This window comes from Schistocerca americana, chromosome 8 (genome assembly GCF_021461395.2).
Source record: "Schistocerca americana isolate TAMUIC-IGC-003095 chromosome 8, iqSchAmer2.1, whole genome shotgun sequence".
Taxonomy (NCBI): domain Eukaryota; kingdom Metazoa; phylum Arthropoda; class Insecta; order Orthoptera; family Acrididae; genus Schistocerca; species Schistocerca americana.
In genome coordinates, this window is record NC_060126.1 from 250,530,647 (window position 1) to 250,555,100 (window position 24,454).

At 41.1% G+C, this 24,454-nt stretch overlaps 1 protein-coding gene across 1 annotated transcript in view; it reads right to left on the minus strand.

Moving 5' to 3' along the window:
- Positions 1-19,725, minus strand: part of LOC124544780 — a 144,145-nt gene extending 124,420 nt beyond the window's left edge. The window contains exons 1-2 of the mRNA XM_047123460.1: positions 19,571-19,725; positions 19,370-19,471 (exon numbers count right to left, since the gene is read on the minus strand). Of these exons, the coding sequence (XP_046979416.1) occupies positions 19,370-19,471 (102 nt within the window). The 5' untranslated portion in view covers positions 19,571-19,725. The remainder of the gene's footprint in view (positions 1-19,369; positions 19,472-19,570) is intronic.
- Positions 19,726-24,454: the final 4,729 nt, after the last annotated feature.

A 24,454-nucleotide genomic window follows, 5' to 3' on the forward strand; every position in this document is an offset into this window, starting at 1 on the left:
CATTTACTGCCAGAATGAAACAAGTTGAAGCTTTTATGAGAAAGGAATGTCAGCATTTCAAAGATAAGCAGTACAGCTTACTGTTGAAAATGTTTAACCAAATATTTACCAACATATTATTAAAACATATGATTTGTTGCTAGGACACTCAACAACAATAATCAGTGATTTTCCTTAAATAATCAAATGTAAATGTGAAAAGGCCTCAAACTGTGCAAGTGAACATAAAGCCTCATAGCACATTATATGCACTGAAAGCTCCTATAGGTAAGAATGATGGTAAATCATATGCTAGAACATGACTCTAATGTGGGACCTTTGTGTTTCACAGCCAAGAGCTCTGCTGACTGAGCTAGCCACGCATGACTCACGACCACCCTCAGGGCTTTACTTCCGCCTCCTACTTCCAAACTTCAGTATCAGCACACACTTCACTGCAAAGCGAGAATTCTTTCTGCTAGTAAAAGTTGTTTGAAAAAGCCTCTATAAACACAGCTTCACAAAACAATAAAAAACAGCATTCATATGGTGACACCAAAAAAGAAACTGTAGTTTTATAGTAGCTACTATGCTGTCATAGTAGGAGGAGAGGTCATACTCCTACATGGCGCGTCCCAGGCAGCGGATAGGTTAGTCCTCACCGGTTTACAGGTGGACTTGAGTGAAATAAAATACACTCCTGGAAATTGAAATAAGAACACCGTGAATTCATTGTCCCAGGAAGGGGAAACTTTATTGACACATTCCTGGAGTCAGATACATCACATGATCACACTGACAGAACCACAGGCACATAGACACAGGCAACAGAGCATGACCAATGTCGGCACTAGTACAGTGTATATCCACCTTTCGCAGCAATGCAGGCTGCTATTCTCCCATGGAGACGATCGTAGAGATGCTGGATGTAGTCCTGTGGAACGGCTTGCCATGCCATTTCCACCTGGCACCTCAGTTGGACCAGCGTTTGTGCTGAACGTGCAGACCGCGTGAGACGACGCTTCATCCAGTCCCAAACATGCTCAATGGGGGACAGATCCGGAGATCTTGCTGGCCAGGGAAGTTGACTTACACCTTCTAGAGCATGTTGGGTGGCACGGGATACATGCAGACGTGCATTGTCCTGTTGGAACAGCAAGTTCCCTTGCCGGTCTAGGAATGGTAGAACGATGGGTTCGATGACGGTTTGGATGTACCGTGCACTATTCAGTGTCCCCTCGACGATCACCAGTGGTGTACGGCCAGTGTAGGAGATCGCTCCCCACACCATGATGCCGGGTGTTGGCCCTGTGTGCCTCGGTCGTATGCAGTCCTGATTGTGGCGCTCACCTGCACGGCGCCAAACACGCATACGACCATCATTGGCACCAAGGCAGAAGCGACTCTCATCGCTGAAGACGACACGTCTCCATTCGTCCCTCCATTCATGCCTGTCGCGACACCACTGGAGGCGGGCTGCACGATGTTGGGGCGTGAGCGGAAGACGGCCTAACGGTGTGCGGGACCGTAGCCCAGCTTCATGGAGACGGTTGCGAATGGTCCTCGCCGATACCCCAGGAGCAACAGTGTCCCTAATTTGCTGGGAAGTGGCGGTGCGGTCCCCTACGGCACTGCGTAGGATCCTACGGTCTTGGCGTGCATCCGTGCGTCGCTGCGGTCCGGTCCCAGGTCGACGGGCACGTGCACCTTCCGCCGACCACTGGCGACAACATCGATGTACTGTGGAGACCTCACGCCCCACGTGTTGAGCAATTCGGCGGTACGTCCACCCGGCCTCCCGCATGCCCACTATACGCCCTCGCTCAACGTCCGTCAACTGCACATACGGTTCACGTCCACGCTGTCGCGGCATGCTACCAGTGTTAAAGACTGCGATGGAGCTCCGTATGCCACGGCAAACTGGCCGACACTGATGGCGGCGGTGCACAAATGCTGCGCAGCTAGCGCCATTCAACGGCCAACACCGCGGTTCCTGGTGTGTCCGCTGTGCCGTGCGTGTGATCATTGCTTGTACAGCCCTCTCGCAGTGTCCGGAGCAAGTATGGTGGGTCTGACACACCGGTGTCAATGTGTTCTTTTTTCCATTTCCAGGAGTGTAGCTCTTGCGGACCACACACCCTCTGTGGTTAACAACCGTAGTTGTAAATCGGAGCTTGCTCCAACTAACGTTGACAACCTTCGAAAGTCAAAAATGGAAAGGTCTCTTAGGGAAAAAATTCCACTGTCCTGCTCAAAAAGGTAGGAAAAGGCTACATCGGATTCGGTGGGTTGTCAACTAGAAGACAGCAACGAATTGGAGTGTTTGCAACCATCAAAATGCACACTAAAACACAAAAAGAAGATTAAACATGAGCAGATAAATTATATAGCAACACACAACATAAACTCACTACTTCAGACCGGAAAACTCTAGGAGCTCACAGATGAACTAAATAAACATAAAATTTTAATAACAGGGATCCAAGAAATGAGAAACACCACAGAGGACCTACTCGAATCACAAGGATACAGAATTTATAATGGGAAACCAGGACCGAGGGCAATGAAACAATGTCCCCAGTTTGGAACAGGGTTTTTAGTAAACATAAAAATAACAGATTCAGTAACGGATTTCCAAGCAGTATCACCAAGAATTGCGACTCTAAGCTTTAAAACAATAAATAAAACCTATACAATAATAAATGCTCATGCCCCAACAAATGAAAAAAATTGTCTATCAAAAACAGAGGAAGTGGTAGATAAATTTTGGGACCTTCTAGAACAAACTGTGAACAGAGTAAATAAAAAGAATGTAAAAATCTTATTGGGAGATTTCAATGCTCAGTTGGGAAAAGAAAGGAAATATAAAGATATAATTGGAAAATGGAGTCCACATAAATTTACAAACAAAAACGGTCAAAGACTTGTAGAACTCTGCAGAGAACACAACCTTATATCTAAACCAACATACTTTAAGAGGAAGCCAAGTAAACTTAAAACATGCCAACATCCAGACTGGAGAAATGGGGAGTGGCAGCTAGACCATGTCTGTATGGACAAAAATTTTCATAAGGAGCTCCACAATGTTAAAGTACTGAGAGGAGTAGACACAGGCTAAGACCATTATATAGTTAAAATTAAAATCAAATTCACTCCATTAAAGAAGAGGATCGGAAAAACTAATAAAACAAAAAGGAGGTTTGACCCACATAAGCTAATTAAAAATAGTAAATACCAACAAATAACACAAACCATCAAATTAACAGATGATCTAGAACAACTAGTACCAAATCTTAAAAAAGAAGCAGAGAATCTAGCTCCCTTGAACCCACGAAGGAAACATGCATGGTGGACATCAGAATGTGACAAATTCCATGAAGATAGACACCAAGCATGGTTAAAGTTTCAAACACACAAAACTGAAGAAAATGCCATCAACCTAAAACATGAAAGAAAAAAATTCACACAAAATATTAGAAGAATCAAGAGAGGATTCCATAAAGATATTATAAACTCTATAGAAGATAATTATCATAAAACCAACTCCAGGAACTACTATAAAATCTTTGGGAAACAACTACAACAATATGAGGCCCCTACACTAATACTGAAAGACGAAGATGGAAGACTGACACACAGTAACAAGGAAAATGCAGAAATCATGGCAAAAGCATTTAACAAACTTGTGAATTGCGAGGAACCCAAAGAACCCTTACAAATCAACATAAATACCCCAATAAAAACCAAACCTAACAAACTAGACCCTCCAACTTTCCAAGAAGTAGAAAAAATTCTTAAAGAACAAAAACATTATAAGGCATGTGGAGAAGAGCAGGTTTTGTTGAAATGTGGAAATATGCAAGTGACACAGTCAAGACCTCCTTACACATGGCTCTAACAAAAATTTAGGTAACAGAATGATTCCCTGAACATTGGACCACAGCTGTCATCCACCCACTACACAAAAAGGGAGATAAGAGCAACCCAGACAACTACAGAGGAATCTCTCTCCTAGATTGCACATACAAAATTCTATCCAAGATCCTATATGAAAGAATCTAGGAGCAATTAGAACAGGAGTTAGGGGAATATCAGGGAGCTTTCAGACCATGGAGAAGCTGTGCAGAGCAGATAATTAGTTTAAAATTGATTATGGCATACTACAAGAAACGGAACAAACCTCTGGCAATAACATTTGTAGATTTTAAGAGGGCATATGACTGTCTCCACAGACCTTCAGTATTAAAAATTTTAAGAAATCTAGGACTCCATCCAAAACTAATTAAAATAATACAACTCACTCTAACCAACACCAAATCAAAAGTGAAGTTTAGAGGAGAAATTTCGGAAACATTCCTCATAAAAACAGGCTTAAGACAAGGTGACTGCCTATCACCATTACTGCTCAACTGTGCACTGGAATACATAATGAGAGAATGGTACAAGGACAAGGCAAAGATGATAATAATTGGAAGTGCAGAAGATGATATCAGCTTGAACTGCTCGGGATTCGCTGATGATCTTGCTCTCCTAGCCAACACCGTTCAGGAAGCCAGGCAACAAGTGAAATCACTACAGGAAATAGCAGAGAAAGTAGGCCTTAGAATATCATTTGAAAAAACAGAGATAATGCTAACTGATCCACCACTTGCAAGCAAAATTACAATAGGAGAACAAGAAATCAAAATTGTTGATAAATTTAAGTGTTTGCGCAAAGTAATAACATACAATCTACATGAGAAGCCATCATGGCAGAATAGAATAAAAAAACTGAACTACACAAATTGCATTACCAAAACTACATACAACAAAAAAAGCCTATCTATAGATGCAAAACTAAAACACTATAAAACAGTTACACAACCAGAAATAACGTATGCAGCTGAAACTATCTTCAAAACAACTAATACAGCAGAAATTGACAGAATACTAAAAATAGAAAGAAGAATAAGGACATGTATAAATAAACAGTATATGAGGGCAGTTCAATAAGTAATGCAACACATTTTTTTTCTGAAACAGGGGTTGTTTTATTCAGCACTGAAATACACCAGGTTATTCCCCAATCTTTTAGCTACACAACACTATTTTTCAATGTAATCTACATTCAATGCTACGGCCTTACGCCACCTTGAAATGAGGGCCTGTATGCCTGCACGGTACCATTCCACTGGTCGATGTCGGAGCCAACGTCGTACTGCATCAATAACATCTTCATCATCCGCGTAGTGCCTCCCACAGATTGCGTCCATCATTGGGCCAAACATATGGAAATCCGACGGTGCGAGATCGGGGCTCTAGGGGGCATGAGGAAGAACAGTCAACTGAAGTTTTGTGAGCTCCTCTCGGGTGCGAAGACTTGTGTGAGGTCTTGCGTTGTCATGAAGAAGGAGAAGTTCGTTCAGATTTTTGTGCCTACGAACAAGCCGAAGTCGTTTCTTCAATTTCTGAAGAGTAGCACAATACACTTCAGAGTTGATCGTTTGACCATGGGGAAGGACATCGAACAGAATAACCCCTTCAGCGTCCCAGAAGACTGTAACCATGACTTTACCGGCTGAGGGTATGGCTTTAAACTTTTTCTTGGTAGGGGAGTGGGTGTGGCACCACTCCACTGATTGCCGTTTTGTTTCAGGTTCGAAGTGATGAACCCATGTTTCATCGCCTGTAACAATCTTTGACAAGAAATTGTCACCCTCAGCCACATGACGAGCAAGCAATTCCGCACAGATGGTTCTCCTTTGCTCTTTATGGTGTTCGGTTAGACAACGAGGGACCCAGCGGGAACAAACCTTTGAATATCCCAACTGGTGAACAATTGTGACAGCACTACCAACAGAGATGTCAAGTTGAGCACCGAGTTGTTTGATGGTGATCCGTCGATCATCTCGAACGAGTGTGTTCGCACGCTCCGCCATTGCAGGAGTCACAGCTGTGCACGGCTGGCCCGCACGCGGGAGATCAGACAGTCTTGCTTGACCTTGCGGCGATGATGACACACGCTTTGCCCAACGACTCACCGTGCTTTTGTCCACTGCCAGATCACCGTAGACATTCTGCAAGCGCCTATGAATATCTGAGATGCCCTGGTTTTCTGCCAAAAGAAACTCGATCACTGCCCGTTGTTTGCAACGCACATCTGTTACAGACGCCATTTTAACAGCTCCGTACAGCGCTGCCACCTGTCGGAAGTCAATGAAACTATACGAGATGAAGCGGGAATGTTTGAAAATATTCCACAAGAAATTTCCGGTTTTTTCAAGCAAAATTGGCCGATAAAAAAAATGTGTTGCATTACTTATTGAACTGCCCTCGTAAAATAAATGGACATAAGAGAATAGCATAAAATGAAACAGTATATAAGAAAATAAAGCCAGTCATGAGCACGATTAGGAAGAAACGCATCTCATTCTTTGGAGATCTGAGAGAACTCCAGAAAACAGAATTAGTAAAAAATAATACAAAAATTGTGGAATAGCAAGAGCAACATTAAATGGATCACAGAAATTAAGGAAGATATAAAAGAACTCCAAATTACAGTAGATGACCTAAAAACAAGACAGAGAAAACCAGAATACTGCAAGACCCGCAAACCAGACTACAAATGAAAATCAATAAAAGGAGTACAGGAAGAGTGGTCTCAGATGAAGAAAGAAAGAAAATATCGGAAAGAATGAAGAAATATTGGGCAGACAGAAGAGCAAGACACCTTTCATATAAGAATATGACTCTAATAATTATATTACCTAAATATCATATTAAGTTATTGTTGAGCCAAATTGTATCCCTGTGTAACAACTTGTTTACAAAGTTGCATTTTTGACTAGAGTGGTCCAATGAAGGCCATAAAATAAATAATAACAATTAAAAAAGTAGCCCATTTAATAACTCTCATGAGAGAAAGAGCAGTAGTTTTATCTTTGGTGTGCCCTTACTGAAATAATTCATTTGGTGAACACTGAATCCCCAGGAACAGAAGCATCAGCATGTTTGAAATCTCCATCTTCAAACAAGTAAGTGTTTTGAAGAAGTAACTTTTTGTGATCTCTTTTTCAGTGCAGCTGGGAATGATGCAGCAAAATTTAGAACCTCTTGCATCCTTTCTGACTCAACATATAAACTACACTATAACTGTAATTTTTGTACTTTTTCTTTCTTTCTTTCCAATAACACAAACCAATCTGTAATCAGAACTTGGAGGTTGGGTGGAGACTTAGTAACGTCTATATCTATACTCTGCAAACCACTGAAGTGCATGGCAAAGGGAATGTCCATTGTATCAGTCGTTAAGAGTTTATTCCTGTTCCATTCATATATGGGGTGTAGGAAGAATAATTGTTTAAATGTCTGTGTGTGCTGTTATTATTCTAGTATTGTCCTCATGATCCCTATGTGACCAGTATGTACACCGTTGTAGCATATTCCTACAGTCATCATTTGAATCTACTTCTTGAAACTTTGTAAGTAGGTTTTCTTAGGATAGTTTACATCTTTCTTCAGAGTCTACCACTTCAGTTCTTTCAAAATATCTGTGACATACTGCCACATGTCAGACAAACCTGGGACCATTTGTGCTGTCCTTCTTTGTAACATTCAATATCTCCTGTCAGACCAATTTGGTCTGGTTCCATACACTTGAGTAATATTCAAGGATTGGCCACACAAGTAATTAGAAGCAAACTCCTTTGTAGACAGATTGCATTCCCTCATATTCTATGAATAAACCTAAGTTTACCAACCTGCTTTACCAACGACTGAGCCTATGTCATCATTCCATTCAATATCCCTACATAGTGTTACACAGATATATTTGTATGGGTTGAGTGATTCCAACTGTGACTCACTGATGTTATAGTCACAGGAAAGGTGCAAAGAAACAAACAACTGACAGAATATACACCGCATTTGGTGACCTACCATGCACGACCCACACTTTTGTAAAATTTGGGAAAATAATAGCAGGTCAAACCCAAGAATGGGGACCTCATACTGAAGAATGAAAAGCCGGATAATGCCAGAAGCGAAGAGAAAGAAAGAGTGTCCAAAATCAAAAACCAAGTCCAAGACAGCTGGCATCAAACAGACCGTCCAATCGAAAGGCAGAGGAGAATAAATAGTAGTATATGGATAGACTTGCAACATGGAAATGGAAATAGGTCTGCAAGGGCTGGGACCCAATGATGGCCAAGCATGTACTCACACAAGATGTGAGGTCCCCCAGGAGTCGCATAGAAGAGTCGATACCGTCGAAACCGAAGCGGGAACTAGTCCAGAAGGCACCAGAAGCAAGTCACATGCCATAGTGATGGACAGGGTCTAACAATTTTAAACCAGCAGCTGCCACAAAGCCATGTACTTGATAACTATAGTCCAGTAGAGATGAGACCAGAGCCTCGTAAATATGGGTCAGAGAAGCACGCTCTATACCTCAACAGATTTGGGCATGGAAGGAGAGTGTTAAGCTCCACATGCAGCTAGTCTTTAGTTAACTAATATGGGGCAGCCAAGTCAGCTTGTTTTCGAAAAGGAGGCTCAAAAACTAGGACTAGGCAACAACTCCAAAGTGCTGGATACCCAAGTCGAGTGCTGGCTCATGATGGACCATTGTAGAACAACAGAAATGCATGACTGCGTACTTGCAGTCGAGAGAAATGGAAATCATGGGAAGATGTCCAAGCAGCGGCCCTTCGGATGGCAGCTTGGAGCTGATGTTCAGCCAAGGTTAATGAGTGGGAGCTGTACCAGATGCGAAGTCTAAATACAGGACTGGAGTGACCAGCACCCTGACAGAGGTGACTAGCCCATTAATGGTTAGACGAGGAAGCGTTCACCTCACGGAGAGGTTCCTAGTTGTGGGATCAAATTTCTGAAATAGTCTATATGGTGACATTTACACTCTCCAGCTGTTCATCCTGGTGCGCCCTCATTTGCGAGTAATTGATAAAAAAATTTCAGACTTTCACGTGATGTTCTATAGCTTTAAAAATGGTAACAGTTTATAGACTAATTGCACAGTTCATAATATGGATTGAAAGGGCGATGATATGACCAACTGCAAAGCGCTGCTTACAAAATCCATGTTGTGTATTTATTAACAAATTCAGATACTCAAGCCACCAAACCAGCCGACCATTGATCATACATTCCATTGCCTTGCAGACACTGCTGGTGAGGGAAATTGGACAGCAGCTGGATGGAAGACTGTTACCAGGCTTGCGTATGGGGATTACAGCGGTCCACGCCAGCACCTAGGAAATGCACCGTCCTTCCACAAGTGATTATACTTACAAAGGTAAAAGTGCTGGTCATCAAGAGACAGATGCTGCAACATCTAAATGTAAAACCGTCCAGTTCTGGAGTGCAGGCTTGTGATGAGGTGAAAGTAAATTTGAGCAATCTGGAGATGCGCCTTTTTCCAGAAATCCAACGTAAGTTACCACAAACAACAGAAGACGGAGTAAAATGATTAAAAAGAATTAGTAAGAGATGTCTAACAAGCTTCTTTGTTATCTTTCATAATGCGACGACACTTTGTGCACAACTGTTTATAACGAATACAGTTTTCCTTCATGGGATGGCATTCAAAGACACAGAGAGCATATCTGCGCATGCAAACCATTGACGGCATTCTTCAGTCCACCAGGAGACTGGGACATGTCGTGGTAGAGAAGAGTTTCAGAGGATGGAACATCCTACACTGGTAATAATAACATTCGTAAGATACTCTACTTGATGAACACTGCTGTGGAAAAGTTCGCCAAGGTTACTGATGAAGATCAGAGAATCCAGTAAGCTTTAGAAAGCTGCCAGTTTGTCTTGCACACAGATGAGACATGAGTTACCAGATGAATTAAGTGTGGGAAATGGTAACTCGAGTATGTGCTGGGGCAATGGACCACTCTAGATGGTGGGCAAGATGTGTATTACAGAATGAGAGATCTAGGAGCGAGAAAGTGTACGGAATCTGAAAGAAATGTGGGTCCACCAATGTCGAGAGAAGTGAGAGTAAGCTGGTTCAGAATATCTGCCAGGAGATAGCCTCTCGGTCAAGTTCTTAGAGAGCCCCGCATGGTACGGTGGGCACTTAAGACACTAAGCAGCGAAAAAGTTTGAGGGAGCTGAGTGGTAAACTATTGGATGTCTGCCCTGGTGAGATCAGATGATGGGGTAAACTAGATATTACAAAGAGAAAAGGTACAAATGGGGAGAAAAAGACTGTCAGCAACAGCTTGTAGCTGGGTGTTCAAAGAAATGGTTTGGTAAGAGGTTAAAGTGGTCTTGAGGGCGTAATTTCGTTTCTTGGAAGCATACAACGACTAGGTACAGCAATCGCAATAGCAGCTGCAAGTCTGTCTTGAGTGATCTGATGCCACAAATGTTCCATTGCAGAACTTTCATCTGAGGTACCAGTAACCTCCCTGGGGCTGTCAGTGACTCCAGGGTGGAGACTCAGTCGGTGATTTGCACCAGTGGAATAGAGGTTGGCCGGTGTGTGTGTGTGTGTGAAGTTCACAGGTGCTCAACGCAGATGTTATCTGCTCCCTTACACATTTTAAAAGAAATAAATGTGGGTTAGATGTCTCATATTATTGTCACACAATGAGGAGGAGACCTATAAAATGACACTCATTCTCTCACTCCCACCACACTCATGTTGGTCCACACAATCACACTATCTAATGGGCCTTAATACAAAAGAGAAGAGTGAAAGGTGTTGTACACGAGATTAAAACTGAAGTAAAACCACAGAAGAGCTAAAAGAATGGCACAGGGAAATGCGACTGGCTGATCACATAAAAAATGGAGCCACCATGTTAACACATTATGAACATCTCCCTAAAATTTTTGGAAACATGTTGGACACATCACAAAATCTTAAAACTCTAATCACATTCATTTCGAAAGAGATGATAGATCTGCTGACAAATCTACCATTGCCCTCTTGTCTGAAAATAAAACACAAACTAGTAAAAAGTGGTGCGCAGTTATTTGTCTGCCACTAACACCACACATTGGAGGATCTCTAACAGGAGCAAGAAGCCACATGTCCTAGGATTGATCGATTGATTAATTGAAGGTATATGGAACCATACAGTGAGGTCATCAGTCCCACAATTCTGAAGTTACTAACAGAAGAAAGAGAATTCACTAAAAGTGGACAGATCCAGTCAGTGAAGTTAAAACACACAGTAGAAGGCATAAAACATGAAACCAAATCTAAAAACTGGAAAAAAAAGGGGGCAGTCTTTCCATGGGGTGCTGGACCGAGAAGACATAAAGAGAGGTACCAATCACAACCACCCTGCCCCTGCACCAACAGTAAAGTAAAAACTTACATCTGGAAATAAAAACCACTTTCACAGAAGAAACTGAGGACCAGTTCACCCATACGTGAATCACACGCTAATACAAAATATAAGGAATCAGGAAGATTATACTTAGCACAAAGGGCCAAAAGAAGGAGACATTCCACCAATATGTGGGACACCGTCAGTCTCGTTCCACGACCACATTGTGGGGGGTGGCTCGTTATGAAGGAGAAAACAATGGGTGAGACTGGTATGACCAATGCGTAGACAGCATAGAACAGTGGGCTCCTTCCAAGAGGAGCGGAAGGAAGAGCACAAAATTACAGTAGACTCCTTTATTGTGCGGAGTTTATTACTACGAGCAGAAGCGCACAAGATGTCATTCCACTTTTGGGCAAAGAGAAATTTGATGTAGATCTGCATCCTGCAGATGAATCATGCAAGAAATGGAAGTATCTGCCTCTCTAGCCAAACAGTCAGCCAATCCATTCCCTCGGATGCCCAGATGACTTGGGACCCAGAGAAAGACACTTGAGCAGGCAGCACAGCCAAGAGCAGAGAGAAGGCCATGGATAGTGGAGACCAAAGGGTGATGAGAGTAGTATCCGTCGATAGCCTACAGGCTACTCACAGAGTCTGAAAAAATTAAAACACTGTGGAGGGAAGCCTCAGAAACAAAATGGAGGGCTCTGTGAATGGCTAGAAGCTCTGCTGTGAACACACTGCATGATACCGGCAATAAATGGTGTTCTAAGCCACTGGAAGACGTGGAAGCGTATCCCACCTTATCGATAGTCTTTAGAACCATCAGTGTAAAAGATGGTGGCACCCTGGAACTCTGCATGGTTGGCACAGACAAGAAGCCAGAAAACCATAGGGGCAACAGAGATCTTAGGACCCAGGAACAGACTGGTTCTAATCTGAGGTCGAAGCACCATCCAAGAGGGAGTATGGGAGGAAACACACATGGTGTATTCCAGAGTGTGGAGATGGAGATCCCGACAGAAAGAAGTGAGACACGTGCCAACCGACAATCCCACCTACCAGCGAGTGCCAGGAAGGAGACATCCCTCATTAGCAAAAAGGACAGAGTACACCGGATAGTCAAGGAATTGGTGAATGGGAATTGCGTAAGAAACCAGGAGTTGGCTCCGTCATATTAGTAGAGGGGGAATCCCCGCTACTGTGACGAGACTGTCAATGAGACTAGTGCAAAAGGCACCAATAGCCAGATGCACCCCATAATGGTGAACAGGGCCAAGTAGTTGCAAAGTGGACACAGCTGCTGAGCCATAAACCTGACTACCATAATCTAGTTTGGACAAGACCAGAGCACGGTACAGATGGAGAAGATTGGTACACCTGCAACCCAAGATGTGTGGGCCAGGAGGTGGAGAGCTTTAAGCTTCTGCATGCATGTTGCCTTCAGGTGGTGAATATGGGGCAGCCATGTGTTTTCTTTTTTATCAAAAATAAGGCCCAAGATACAAGGCTCTGGTACAACACTGCAGAGCTCGTTGCCTAAAGAGAGTTCTGGATCGAGGTGTACTGTGGGTCAATGACGAAAATGCATAACACACATTTTGGAAGGAGAAAACTAGAAGCCCTGGGAGGTGGTCCACGCAAAGGTCGTTTGGATGGCGCCTTGGAGCCAGCACTCAGCAGATGCTACCGAGTGGGAGCTGCGTCAGATTCAAAAAATTGTTGATGTACAACACTCGGGTACCCACCACCAAGAGAGGTAACAAGCCCATTGAGGGCTTCGAGGAAGAATGTGGACACTTAGCACAGAACACTTGGGATACTGTTCTCCTGAATCTGAAGGATGCTGTGTGAAATGCCAACTCAAAGCCGGGAGAGACAGTGAGAAAAAAACTCGTGGATAAAAATCTGAAGGGGACCTCGGAAGCCCCAGTCATGGATGATAACTAAAACATGATGGCACCAAGCCATGTCATATGCCTTATTTAGGTCAAAGAAGACTGCGACAAGTTGCCGGCGGTTAGTAAAACCCTTTCGGATGGCTGTTTCCAATCTGAGTAAATGGTCAGTTGGAGATTGTCACGCCTGGAAGCCACACTGACACAGGGACAATAGGCCCCGAGATTCTGGTACCCAACATAATCTGAAGCTAACCATCCTCTCGAGCAGTTTACAAAGTAAATTTATCAGGCTAACTGGGTAGTAGCTGTCAAGAGATGTTGGGTTCTTCCCGGGTTTTAAGGACAGGGATAACTATACTGTCTCGCCATTGCAACCGAAAAGCAGCATTGAGCCAAAGGCAGGTGAAGTCCCTGAGGAGATGCTACCTCTGGGAAACGTTCAAGTGTTGGATCATCTGGTTGTGGGTGGAATCCAGGCCTGGGGCCGTGTCTTGTGAAGAAGTAAGAGCCTGCAAGAATTCCCATTCAGTGAAGGGTTCATTCTAGGGCTCAGCACGGTACAGGATTAAACAGGGGGGGTCTGTTCAGTTGCATTTCTGCGGGAGGAAGATATCAGGATAGGAAGAGGACGCCGATGCTGTTGCAAAGTGTGTTGCGAGGTGTTCTGCAAGGACCAATGGATCAGTGCACAGAACACCTTTAAGGTTAAACGCTGGACACTTGACTGTCGCTGGCAACCTAGAGGGCTATGGATTGGTTGATTAATTGAGGGGCATGGGACCAAATGGCGAGGTCATCAGTCACGTGATTCCGAAGTGAGTTATAGAAGAAAGAAGGTCTGCTAAAAGTGGACAGATCCAGTCAGGGGAGTCAAATTAGAAACTAATGAACATTAAACACACACAATAAAAGCATAAAAGGTGAGAACAGATCTAAAAAATGGAAAAAGTGTGTGTGTGTGTGGGGGGGGGGGGGGGGGGGGGCGGTCGTGGGATCACAGGCCGAGAAGACTCAAAAAGAAGTCCCAACCACAACCAACCTGCCCCTGCTCCAAGACTAAAGAAGAACCTTATATCTGGAAATAAAAACCACTTTCACAGAGGAAACGAATTATGATATGTGTGTATCTGTAAAGTTAGGAAGTAATTTTAGGTTCGTAGGGTGTGTGTAATGCAGCAAGTTATTACGAGATGACATTCGTTACAGTAAGACACGCAGCCATCTGTATGGCGATGTTTTTTATCTGCTTTGCTCACAGCACAGCTGATGCTGCCTGCTGTGAGAATTGCATAGTGTAACATTCAGTCAATACAAAGATTTGTACCCTCTACAAACCTAAATAATCCATATTAGTTATGATCCGATTTTGTTCAAATCTGATACACAACCTTTTGTTATTAATGGAATGATGCTGTCATAATTTCAGATTTTTATTTACTATAGTTCTGGAGATAAGGAGAATTACCTAAAACTCCTAAAACCTACACTTGTTTTTTAAAACCAAGTTTGGAACAATAACAGATTGACTTTAATTATCATTTGGAGCCATTCCAAAATTATCAGTGTATAAAAATCAATTAATTAGAATTTTTTTTAAAACTTTAATCACTGTGCATTATATAATACAAAAATCGGTCAAAAACATTATTTGATTATTTTTGCCATGTGAGTGCATGAGAATGATTGAGTGTGTGTATGTGGGACATACATCAAAATTTAATATTTCATTTTACGTAAAACCTTGTACAAATGAACCTTGGGAAAGTTACGTTGCAACCATGATTCAGGTGACTATGTCAGTGTGTGCTTGCTTTTGTACAAAAGTAGCCAGAATGGAAGTTAGAGACGGAATATGTTTGTTTATCAATTTGAAGAATATTTCGCACTTCGTTTATTTTGATTAAACAAAATACAAGAATTTGAAGTTTTGCTGACAATAATTACCATCAAATTAGTGATTGGATAAGGTAAGATTTGCCGTGAAAATGATCTGGAAGGAATGATCTGACTGGTCATCTAGATCAACAGACAATCAGAATTAAGCTGTTCCCACGTGTAGAGAGGAGTTGGTAGATATGAGAGTACCTCAAGAGGAGTCGCTTGCTAGCTGGTCTACAGATAACACAATGTTAGACTGCTCCTTAAAAATACTCTGTAAGATGAGGAAATAGTGAGCTAATTTCGGTTTGAACATATTGTGACTGAAGCGCCTGGAGTTGTGAACATTTTAATGAATGTTTGGTGTTTCTAAATTAAATAGTTTGAGAGATACGAGCATGTGAACTTTCTGGTAATAGTAACAGCTCTGCGTGGGCGTGTTTCGTGCTGTGCACGAAATATTTAGGCGAGCACCTCTTATGAAGAACACAACTGAAACGACTGAATGTTTAAATCGCGAATAGTTGTGAGTCTGAGAGTGGTAAAATGTGAAAATTAGTCGGATTGGACTTCTAAAATTCTGGCTGTTTTTCGAGTATCTGTTATACAGACAGTGAACTTTGAATGATAACCTTTTCCCATATTAAATACGGACTTGATAGTCATTTCATGTGTTTCAATATGAATAAAAAGCAGAGTTAATCTAATTGTAAATGCTTTTCTTCAAGCAAACTGAAGATCCTGTACGCCCAATTTTTTTTATCATGAACTTTCAGGAGCTGACTTTCAACTAGAGTTATGCGGCCTCTGTTTGATAGGTACTGGGTGGTGGTTTCATCAACACTGCTTTACACTGCGTAGCACATACCTGCTACCACAGAGTGAAGGGGTATCGGCAGGAATCCTATCGAGGTAGGTGGATTGAACAATAGCATCAATAAAAACACAGTTAACTGACCCCCCCCCCCCCCCCCCGCAACTGCAATGACATCCTGATCAGAGAGGTAGGTTTGAATCTCAGCCTCAGTCAGACTATCCTGATCCTGCAGCCTAGTGTAAATAACACCCCAGGAAGAGTTCAGCCTTCAGTGGACCTTGGCACAAACAGGAGAGCCCTGGAGGAGCGAAGCTGCAAGCAGTTGTTGTGCTTGAGAATCAGAAGTAATCTCCAAAAGCAAAGTGACATTTCATAAAAAAATGGGTGGAATTTCACAGGCTAGCAGCAGCATTAACACCTTTCTGAATAATTAACATATTTACCATAGTGAAGGATTGACTGTCTTCGCTACATGGAACAACAAGGAACTGCGGTGCAGCTGGGAGGGTCTTTGAATCATTAGCCTCATTTCATTTACTTTTGGTAGACATTGATGCTGAAAAGAATGATTGGCTCATTGTGAGAAAATCACCCATGATTGCCATCGTCTCCTATGGCGCACTTCTTTCAACTGCGGATTGCCCCATCAGAAGAGGGCACACCCACCTTCGGTGACTGTTCACACCTCCCCAACACCTGACAGAGGGACCAATCGGCAATTTAGGAAGGTAGCAGCTCAGGTAATCACCCTCCCTGGGTCTGGCCTTTACCAGGGGATACATGCGAACGCTACCTATCAATCCGGGGCTGGGAATTATGCATTATCCAGTCACCTGTTATGTCTTAGGCGTATGAGCTGGCCTTAAGGAGTGCACAGGAAGAAAGAAGGAAAAAGAGGAACCTCAAACACTGGGGCAGAGGAAGGATAGGAGAAGGGGGATGACAAAAAGGGAGAAGGAATGACAAAAAGAGAGAAGGAGCAAAAGACAGTGGTGAGACTATTCTGATATCGGCGACTGAATATGCAGAACATGTTTCCAACAACAGGGGAGGGGAGAAGGAATAGCGAGAGGACAGACAGGCAGCACGAGCGGAAAAGGATGCTGCAAGGGTTGGGGCCCCATGGTAGCCAAGCATGAACCCGCCAAAGAGAGGCGAGCAACCTGGGGGAGTGGGGCGGCAATTTCTGATTGATACCCTGTTTTTCTCTACAGTGACCAGCAGATAGCAGGGTCAATCCATATGAAGTGGTCCGATGATGGTTCTTGACCATTTTTAAATATTTTAATTTTTTAAATATGTGATTGCCCTATATTTGAGAAGTTCAAAACAGTTTTTTTTTTTTTTTTTTTTTTTTTTTTTTTTTTTTTTTTTTTTTTTTTAAATAATTTATCTTGCACCTTTACTGAATGGTGGCCATTTTCATTTGTAAGTATGTGACGATTTTCATTTTTTGTTAAGTTTAGGGTTAGTTATCTCAGGTGGGGCTGGATATAAAAATGTGCTGTACAAGTTTCAACATTGATATCTGACTGAACAAAGATATGAGTTTGTAAAAATGAGGAGATAATTCACATTACTCTACAACTGATCTTATGGCTGTTGCCTATTTCATTGGTTTATTGTTTCATTGAATAAAATTTAATTCTGATATATTTAGTTAACACATCACCCAATATTGATTTAGTTTATTTATTCTTAATAATGCAATGTTAAACAATATGAGCTTTTGCTTTTGTTCTATGGTTATAAAAATGCCCATTTACATTTAGGTGGTGGTGGTTAGTGTTTAACGTCCCGTCGACAACGAGGTCATTAGAGACGGAGCGCAAGCTCGGGTTAGGGAAGGATTGGGAAGGAAATCGGCCGTGCCCTTTCAAAGGAACCATCCCGGCATTTGCCTGAAACGATTTAGGGAAATCACGGAAAACCTAAATCTGGATGGCCGGAGACGGGATTGAACTGTCGTCCTCCCGAATGCGAGTCCAGTGTGCTAACCACTGCGCCACCTCGCTCGGTTTTACATTTAGGTTTATTGTCAATAAAGAAGTACATGATTGCTAGGTGTGGCATTGTAGAAGTACATTATTGCTGGGTGTGGCATTGTAGAAGTACATTATTGCTGGGTGTGGCATTGTAGAAGTACATTATTGCTGGGTGTGGCATTGTTGTAGTCAGTTCGTTCTGAAACCTCTATTAGAGTGGATGTACATACTTCATCGAGTGTAGAATGTGTTATGTGCTGTGTTCTATTTGTAATTAATTTTGAGAGATTAACTGGAATGCAAAAACATGGATGAACAGTGCTCTGTTGGGCAGATGGCAAGTGAAGTGTGTCACAAAATAGTTTACTGCTCAGTTACAAAAAAACTTTAAAATGCCAATGACTTTCATGAAGTTAGACAAACTTTGTTTAAATTTCGAGTAAGTTCTTGTGTAACATCAGTGTGCGAGTATCATAAGAAGAAGTATATTTTGCAGTACAATAGCAATGACTGTGTTTCGGCTAAACTACTTTGGATCCACGTTTATTCGAAAAGCCATACTAATTACACCTGTACAAAGTTAGTTAATGTCGCATAGCTCTTAGGTAAACTATGGACTTATGTCACAGACCATATAATACAACTTTCCTCCACACCCCCACATCACATATGCCATGTTTTTGCAGGGAAATCCACTGAAGAGAGAGGAGGGAAAAAGGCAATCGGATGCATCTGTGAAGTCAGAAGTAATTAATCTTGTAGAGGATATTAAAAAAAAAACAACTAAAAATACCAATTACTACATCGCTCTTTAGAATAAGTTATGTAATGCATGCAAAAGAAAACCAAAACACACTACGACACACTATCCAACATAACACATGCCTAAAACAGAAGACTTGACATCACAGTTGCTACACCCTAGAAAACTCAGGATAGTTAGACGGAGATAAAAGTGTTTAATATGGTAACACTACATACACACAATGTGTCACTGAGTATGCTTTAAAGCACCACACAGAAATAAACTAGGGAAAAAGCATCTTATACAAAAGATAAGTTCAAAATGTGACCTAAGTGCGATCTTCAGTAGGAGCCTACTAATTCTCTTTCATTGTGATAAAAAACTTATATATGAATATACTGAATATATCATCTGCGGTATTGTGGACAAATATATTTTTAACATCATGTATGTCACTTATGTAACTTTGTATGTACACAAAAAGCCGACATTGATTCCATTATTAATGATTAAAGGTGAATAATTCATAAATCTAAACATGTAAATCAATGAACTGTAATCCAGAATTAATAGAAAGCGCACCGACAACACGTCGGTCTGTTCGAAGTATTTGATCTAATACTTTTTAACAATTTCTGTGGTGGGAAACAATTATGTGCATGAAAGAAGTACAAATATGACGAAACAAAATCGTACCCACAAAACATAGGCACGTAAGCACCGTACATTTATGTGAACGCTTGAATTATAACTCTACGTAGTTTACCGCTTACCTTTTGTAATATCCCCTGTAGCTCTGGTGCTGGAGGATGATTCATGAACAACAATTCAAGGTTCGTTAACAAGAGTTCTGAATATATACTAGGTTTCGCCATCTGTTCGAAATTAAACAAATCTGCTATTAAATATCACACAACACTTCACTTCATACACCTTACTGTAGAGTATAATAATTAAAATTTAATTCTCCGTAACTTCGTTAGACGTCAACTTCGCACAATTCTCAGCACACATACACATTACATTCAAGCGTCTTTCAATTCTTAGCTCAATTCCCGCCACGAATGAAGTTCCAAGTTTGCTTTCTGGTTCGATCGTCACAAATATCGATAGTCGAATCCTGTAGACAGAGGAAAGTAATATTTATTCCATCCTTCTCGAGAAAACCCACAGGATAAAAATATCCGAAAGCGAAGCAATCTCGCATGAGTCAGAAGTACTCATCATCTGTAATTTTATCAGCTTCTGAGAGTATACTACAGCGTTGTCTAGAATTAAATGCCCAACAATGATAATCTACTTCAAATTCGATCTTTGTATTACAGATGCCGAAACACGACAAACAAATTACATTCATGTGGATTAAAACCCATTGTGGAATTACAGACAATTAGAAAGCAAATGACTTGCCAAAGCAAGCTGCACGGAAGGAAACCCCACTAGACATACAACTTCCTTCCAAATCTACAACTACAAGAAAGCAAATGACTTGCCAAAGCAAGCTGCACGGAAGGAAACCCCACTAGACATACAACTTCCTTCCAAATCTACAGCTACAACTAGGCCCTCACCGCTATTCTCTCGCCACTGTGACGTGCGTGGCATGCAATATTCCGTGTTGAACCAGTTATTAAGGCTTTTCCCCGTTCCATTCACGTATGGAGTGCAGAAATAATGATTGTTTAACTGCCTCTGTGTACGTTGTAATTCATCCAATCTTGTCTTCACAATCCCTATGTGAGTGATAAGTATGCAGTTGTAGTTGTGGTTATGGTACAGGCCACATTACTAGAGTAACCATTCAAAGCTAGTATCTGAAATTTTGTAAGTAGGCTTTCTAGGATAGTTTCCATCTGCCTTAAAGATTCTACCGCTTCAATTCTATCAACATTTTATAAGCATTTTCTCAAGTCCATTGATATCTTTTTAATTCTTATGGGAAGGGCACCAAAAAGAATTTTGGAATGGTATATTATACTTTTTTGATACTGAGCTTTCATGTGTCTTTCTCCTTGGAAGTCAGTTCTACATCTAGTTTCATCGACATGGAAATCATTGTTCAAAACAAAAAACTGTGAATGGGATTTCAGAAAGCTTATGAGTAAGATTTAAACAACGTGTGAGCAGTGCAATGGACTCCATTGCGCTACAATTAGTTTATTAAGCAAAATTTTATGATCAATAACATCAAATACCTTACATAAGTCTAAAAACAATTCACAGTTTCTTTCATTATGAACAATGGAATTTAGAACAAATTTTGGGAAATTATATATAGCAGTTACAGTCGCCATATTTTTTATAAGACCATTTTGTTCATTGACAAATATTCCACATTTGTTCAAAACAGCACAGAGTCTTTCATACATGATTATCTAAAATTATTGAGAAACAAGACAACTTTGATAAAGGTCTGTAGTTTTTACCTCATAAGGATCACTCTTCTTATATAATGGTTTTATTATTGATAGCTTAAGTTCTCTAGGGAAAGCACCAGTGCTGAAAGAGGCATCAATTATATCAACAAGCAGAGTAACAATATATTTACTGTGTCTAGTTACTATATCGGGAACGCTACCTGTACCACAGGAAAATTTATTTTTTCGTCTGCTAATTGCATTCTCTGCCTCTTGTACTGTTACATGATACAAAAACATAGTTTTGGATTCACATATATGCTATGATTAGCCTTTATATGATTTTGGTTTTTTGTAGGATTTTGTACTGTACTTATATAGTATCTATTGAATATAGTGGTAATTTGTAAAGAATCATTTATAGTTTTATAGTTTAGTCTTAGCCTTTAAGAACAATGATGATGTTCTTTGCTTTGCTTCTGTCGAAGTTTGTATTTATCACATTCCAAACTGATTTCATCTTTCTTGTCATGCTGGTTTCTGTTAATGTATGAATGTTGTTTAGTTTCTTTGCTGTTGTAATGACTTTCTTCTACACCTTTCTGTAACAGTTTACTGACTGTGCTGCTCTCACAGTGGTCAACTGTGACCATTCATGCTCCCCTTCTCTATGTATGTTCAATGTCCCCTGTCATTCCTAGCTGGTACAGATCCCAAATGCTTGAGTAATATTTTAGGATGGCTCGCATGAATGCTTTACAAGCAGTCTCTTGGTAGACTGGTAGCATTTCCCCAGTATTCTACCAGTAAACCAAAGTCTGCTATCTCTTTTACCCATTACTGAGTCTACCTGATTTCCATTTTGTGTCCCTACAATGCGTTACATCCAGTTTACTGATTTCAGTTGTGACTTGTTAGCGTTAAATTCTTAGGATACCACGTTTTTTCGTTTTTTGATGCGCGCAGCTTCACATTTCTGAACATTTAAAACAGGTTGTCAATCTTTGCACTATTTTGAAATCTTATCAGGATATGACTGAATATTTGTGCAGTTTCTTTCAAGCTGTGCTTCATTATGGATAACTACATAATCTGAGAAAATCTGAGGTTGATATTAGTAGGAGGGGCGTTCAATAAGTAATTCAGCATATTCTGTTTTCGGCAAATTTCGGTTGAAAAAATGTGGAATTTGATGTGGGATATCGTGGTATATTCTTGCTTCAGTCCCTATAGTTTCATGACACCCCAACACATGCCAGAGCAATACATATCCTTCAAAATGGATTCTGTAACACAGGTGCAATCCAAGCAGAGAGCTGTCATTGAGTTTCTTTTGGCGAAAAACCAGAGAATCGTAGATATTCATAGGTGCTTGCAGAACATATATGGAGACCTGGTAGCGAACAAAACGTGGTGAGTCGTTGGACGAGGCGTCCGCCAACACCACAACAATGTGGCGCACACCTGCAATCACCCATGCACCAGCGTGTGTAAAATTTTGTGTACGCTTGTGCAAAGGAAGATAGAATTGATATGTCGATTGAGGATCAGAGTGTCTGTATGGCAATATTTATGCTACCTGTACAAATAAATGATGGCAAGCCTTCAATTTTTTTTCTTTGAGGGCAGCTAGGAGATGCCTCGCTGTTCGCTTTTGTCTTTTACCAATCTGATCCTGTAATATAGGCATCATTGTCTGTAGTTATGAATAATTTATAATACATTGAGCTAATTTTCATTCAAAATGTATTCAAATACTTTATTACAAAACCAGCCCACATATTTATATCAATAAACAATGTGATATTAGTTGGATTTTTCAGGTGTTTTTAGCATGGGAGAGACGCAGCATTTCGAGTTGGCACCGATCCACCACTGGCATAACTTTGTTACTAACTTTCAATATCTTTTTCTCTTATCATATAACCTGTCCTGCAGTCACTCAAGGAAGAAGAACAAGAATTTTAACTAATCGCACAGCATAGAGCTGTTATCAGATCGTGATGTGCAATTTGCTTTTTCAAAAATTCCATTGGTTCATATCTTTTGCAACGTTACTCCCAACATCAGTCTGAGACAATTACAATATGCAGTCTTAAACTGCTTTGGAATTCATTAAGTGAGTGGAGATGGAAGTCAACTTACTCTCCGTTATTAATAATTACTGTATCTGATCATCGACATGTAACTATAAATTATTTGCCTGTTCAGTAGAGAAATGTTCTTGGAAATGAACTTCAATAACAGAAAAATAAAAAAGTCCAGATAACCACGTACAGTCAGAAACCAGTCTCCAGAAGCTGTTGATGAATCCATTTATCTCCATGACAAAATGAAACTAGGTAAAAACAATCAAAGTTCAGAAATTCCTCTCAGAATAAAACTAAGCAGGGCAACATTCCAGAAACTAAGGTCTAGCCTGATCAGCAAGGATGTCGCGCGCATACTACCAGTTACAATCTACAGTCTGTAAACCATGCCTCCAATGCAAGTGCTCACATACTGCAGTGCACACATTGAGCCTTGGAGCGACATTTGGTATGCGTCAGGCCCAGGCATAAGATTCCGTCACAGGACATTGGAAAGAGTTCAGAACTAACAAACATCATTGAGTAAATTGTCAGACTGAAGTGGTAATTGGTCAGAAACATAATTCGACAAGAGTACAGCAAATGGGCCAACATAATTGTTCACTGGACACAATCGGGCCACAAGAGAGCACTGGAAGAAGCTGAAAGATATGGATTATTAATTTGAAGCTGGTGGCTTAAACACAATGTTAACAGGTGGCTGAAAATAGAAGGCATGGAAACGAGGCCTGTATCCAGCAGTGGTCTCAGATGGAGTGAAGAAGAGGAATAAAGAAGAACAGCTTTTACATACGTTTTGTGAAGGATCACTCGACAGTATGCTGCTACTGTAATCAATGAAGGCTTCGCGGATTGTCTCTTGACTGTCAAACGTGTTCGATTCAGCATCTCTCTATTTATAGTCCAACACTTTGTTTTATACCTATTATGCAGTAGCCTCTGTTTCTTAGAGGTATATTTACATTAACTGTGGCTCCTGGACAGACCCTCCCATCATGAAGTGCTCTCCTGGTTACATAACGATGCAGAACATGATCAACTATTCTTTTAAACTTGAGCCATAGCTCCTCTACTGGTTCCTGTCCTAAGGTAACACTTTCAAGTTCCTCATAGCTCATAGAGATGACACAACTCCTTCTATAGCCCTTTGTACTTTGGTATTTTTTGTTGTTATAACTGCCTCATGGTCATTGATACAGTTTTGCTGTGGACATCCTCAAAGAGGTCAGGTCTGTTTGTTGCTATTATATCTAATACATTTTCGTCATGGGTGGGGTTCTGAATTACATGTTGTAAGTAGTTTTCAGAGAAGACACTTAGTAACTGATGCATTGTAATCGATTTTGCTGTGGGCACAATCGACACCAGCGACATAGCGATGGACTGCTGGAGGGGGCATTCTCCGTGGCGC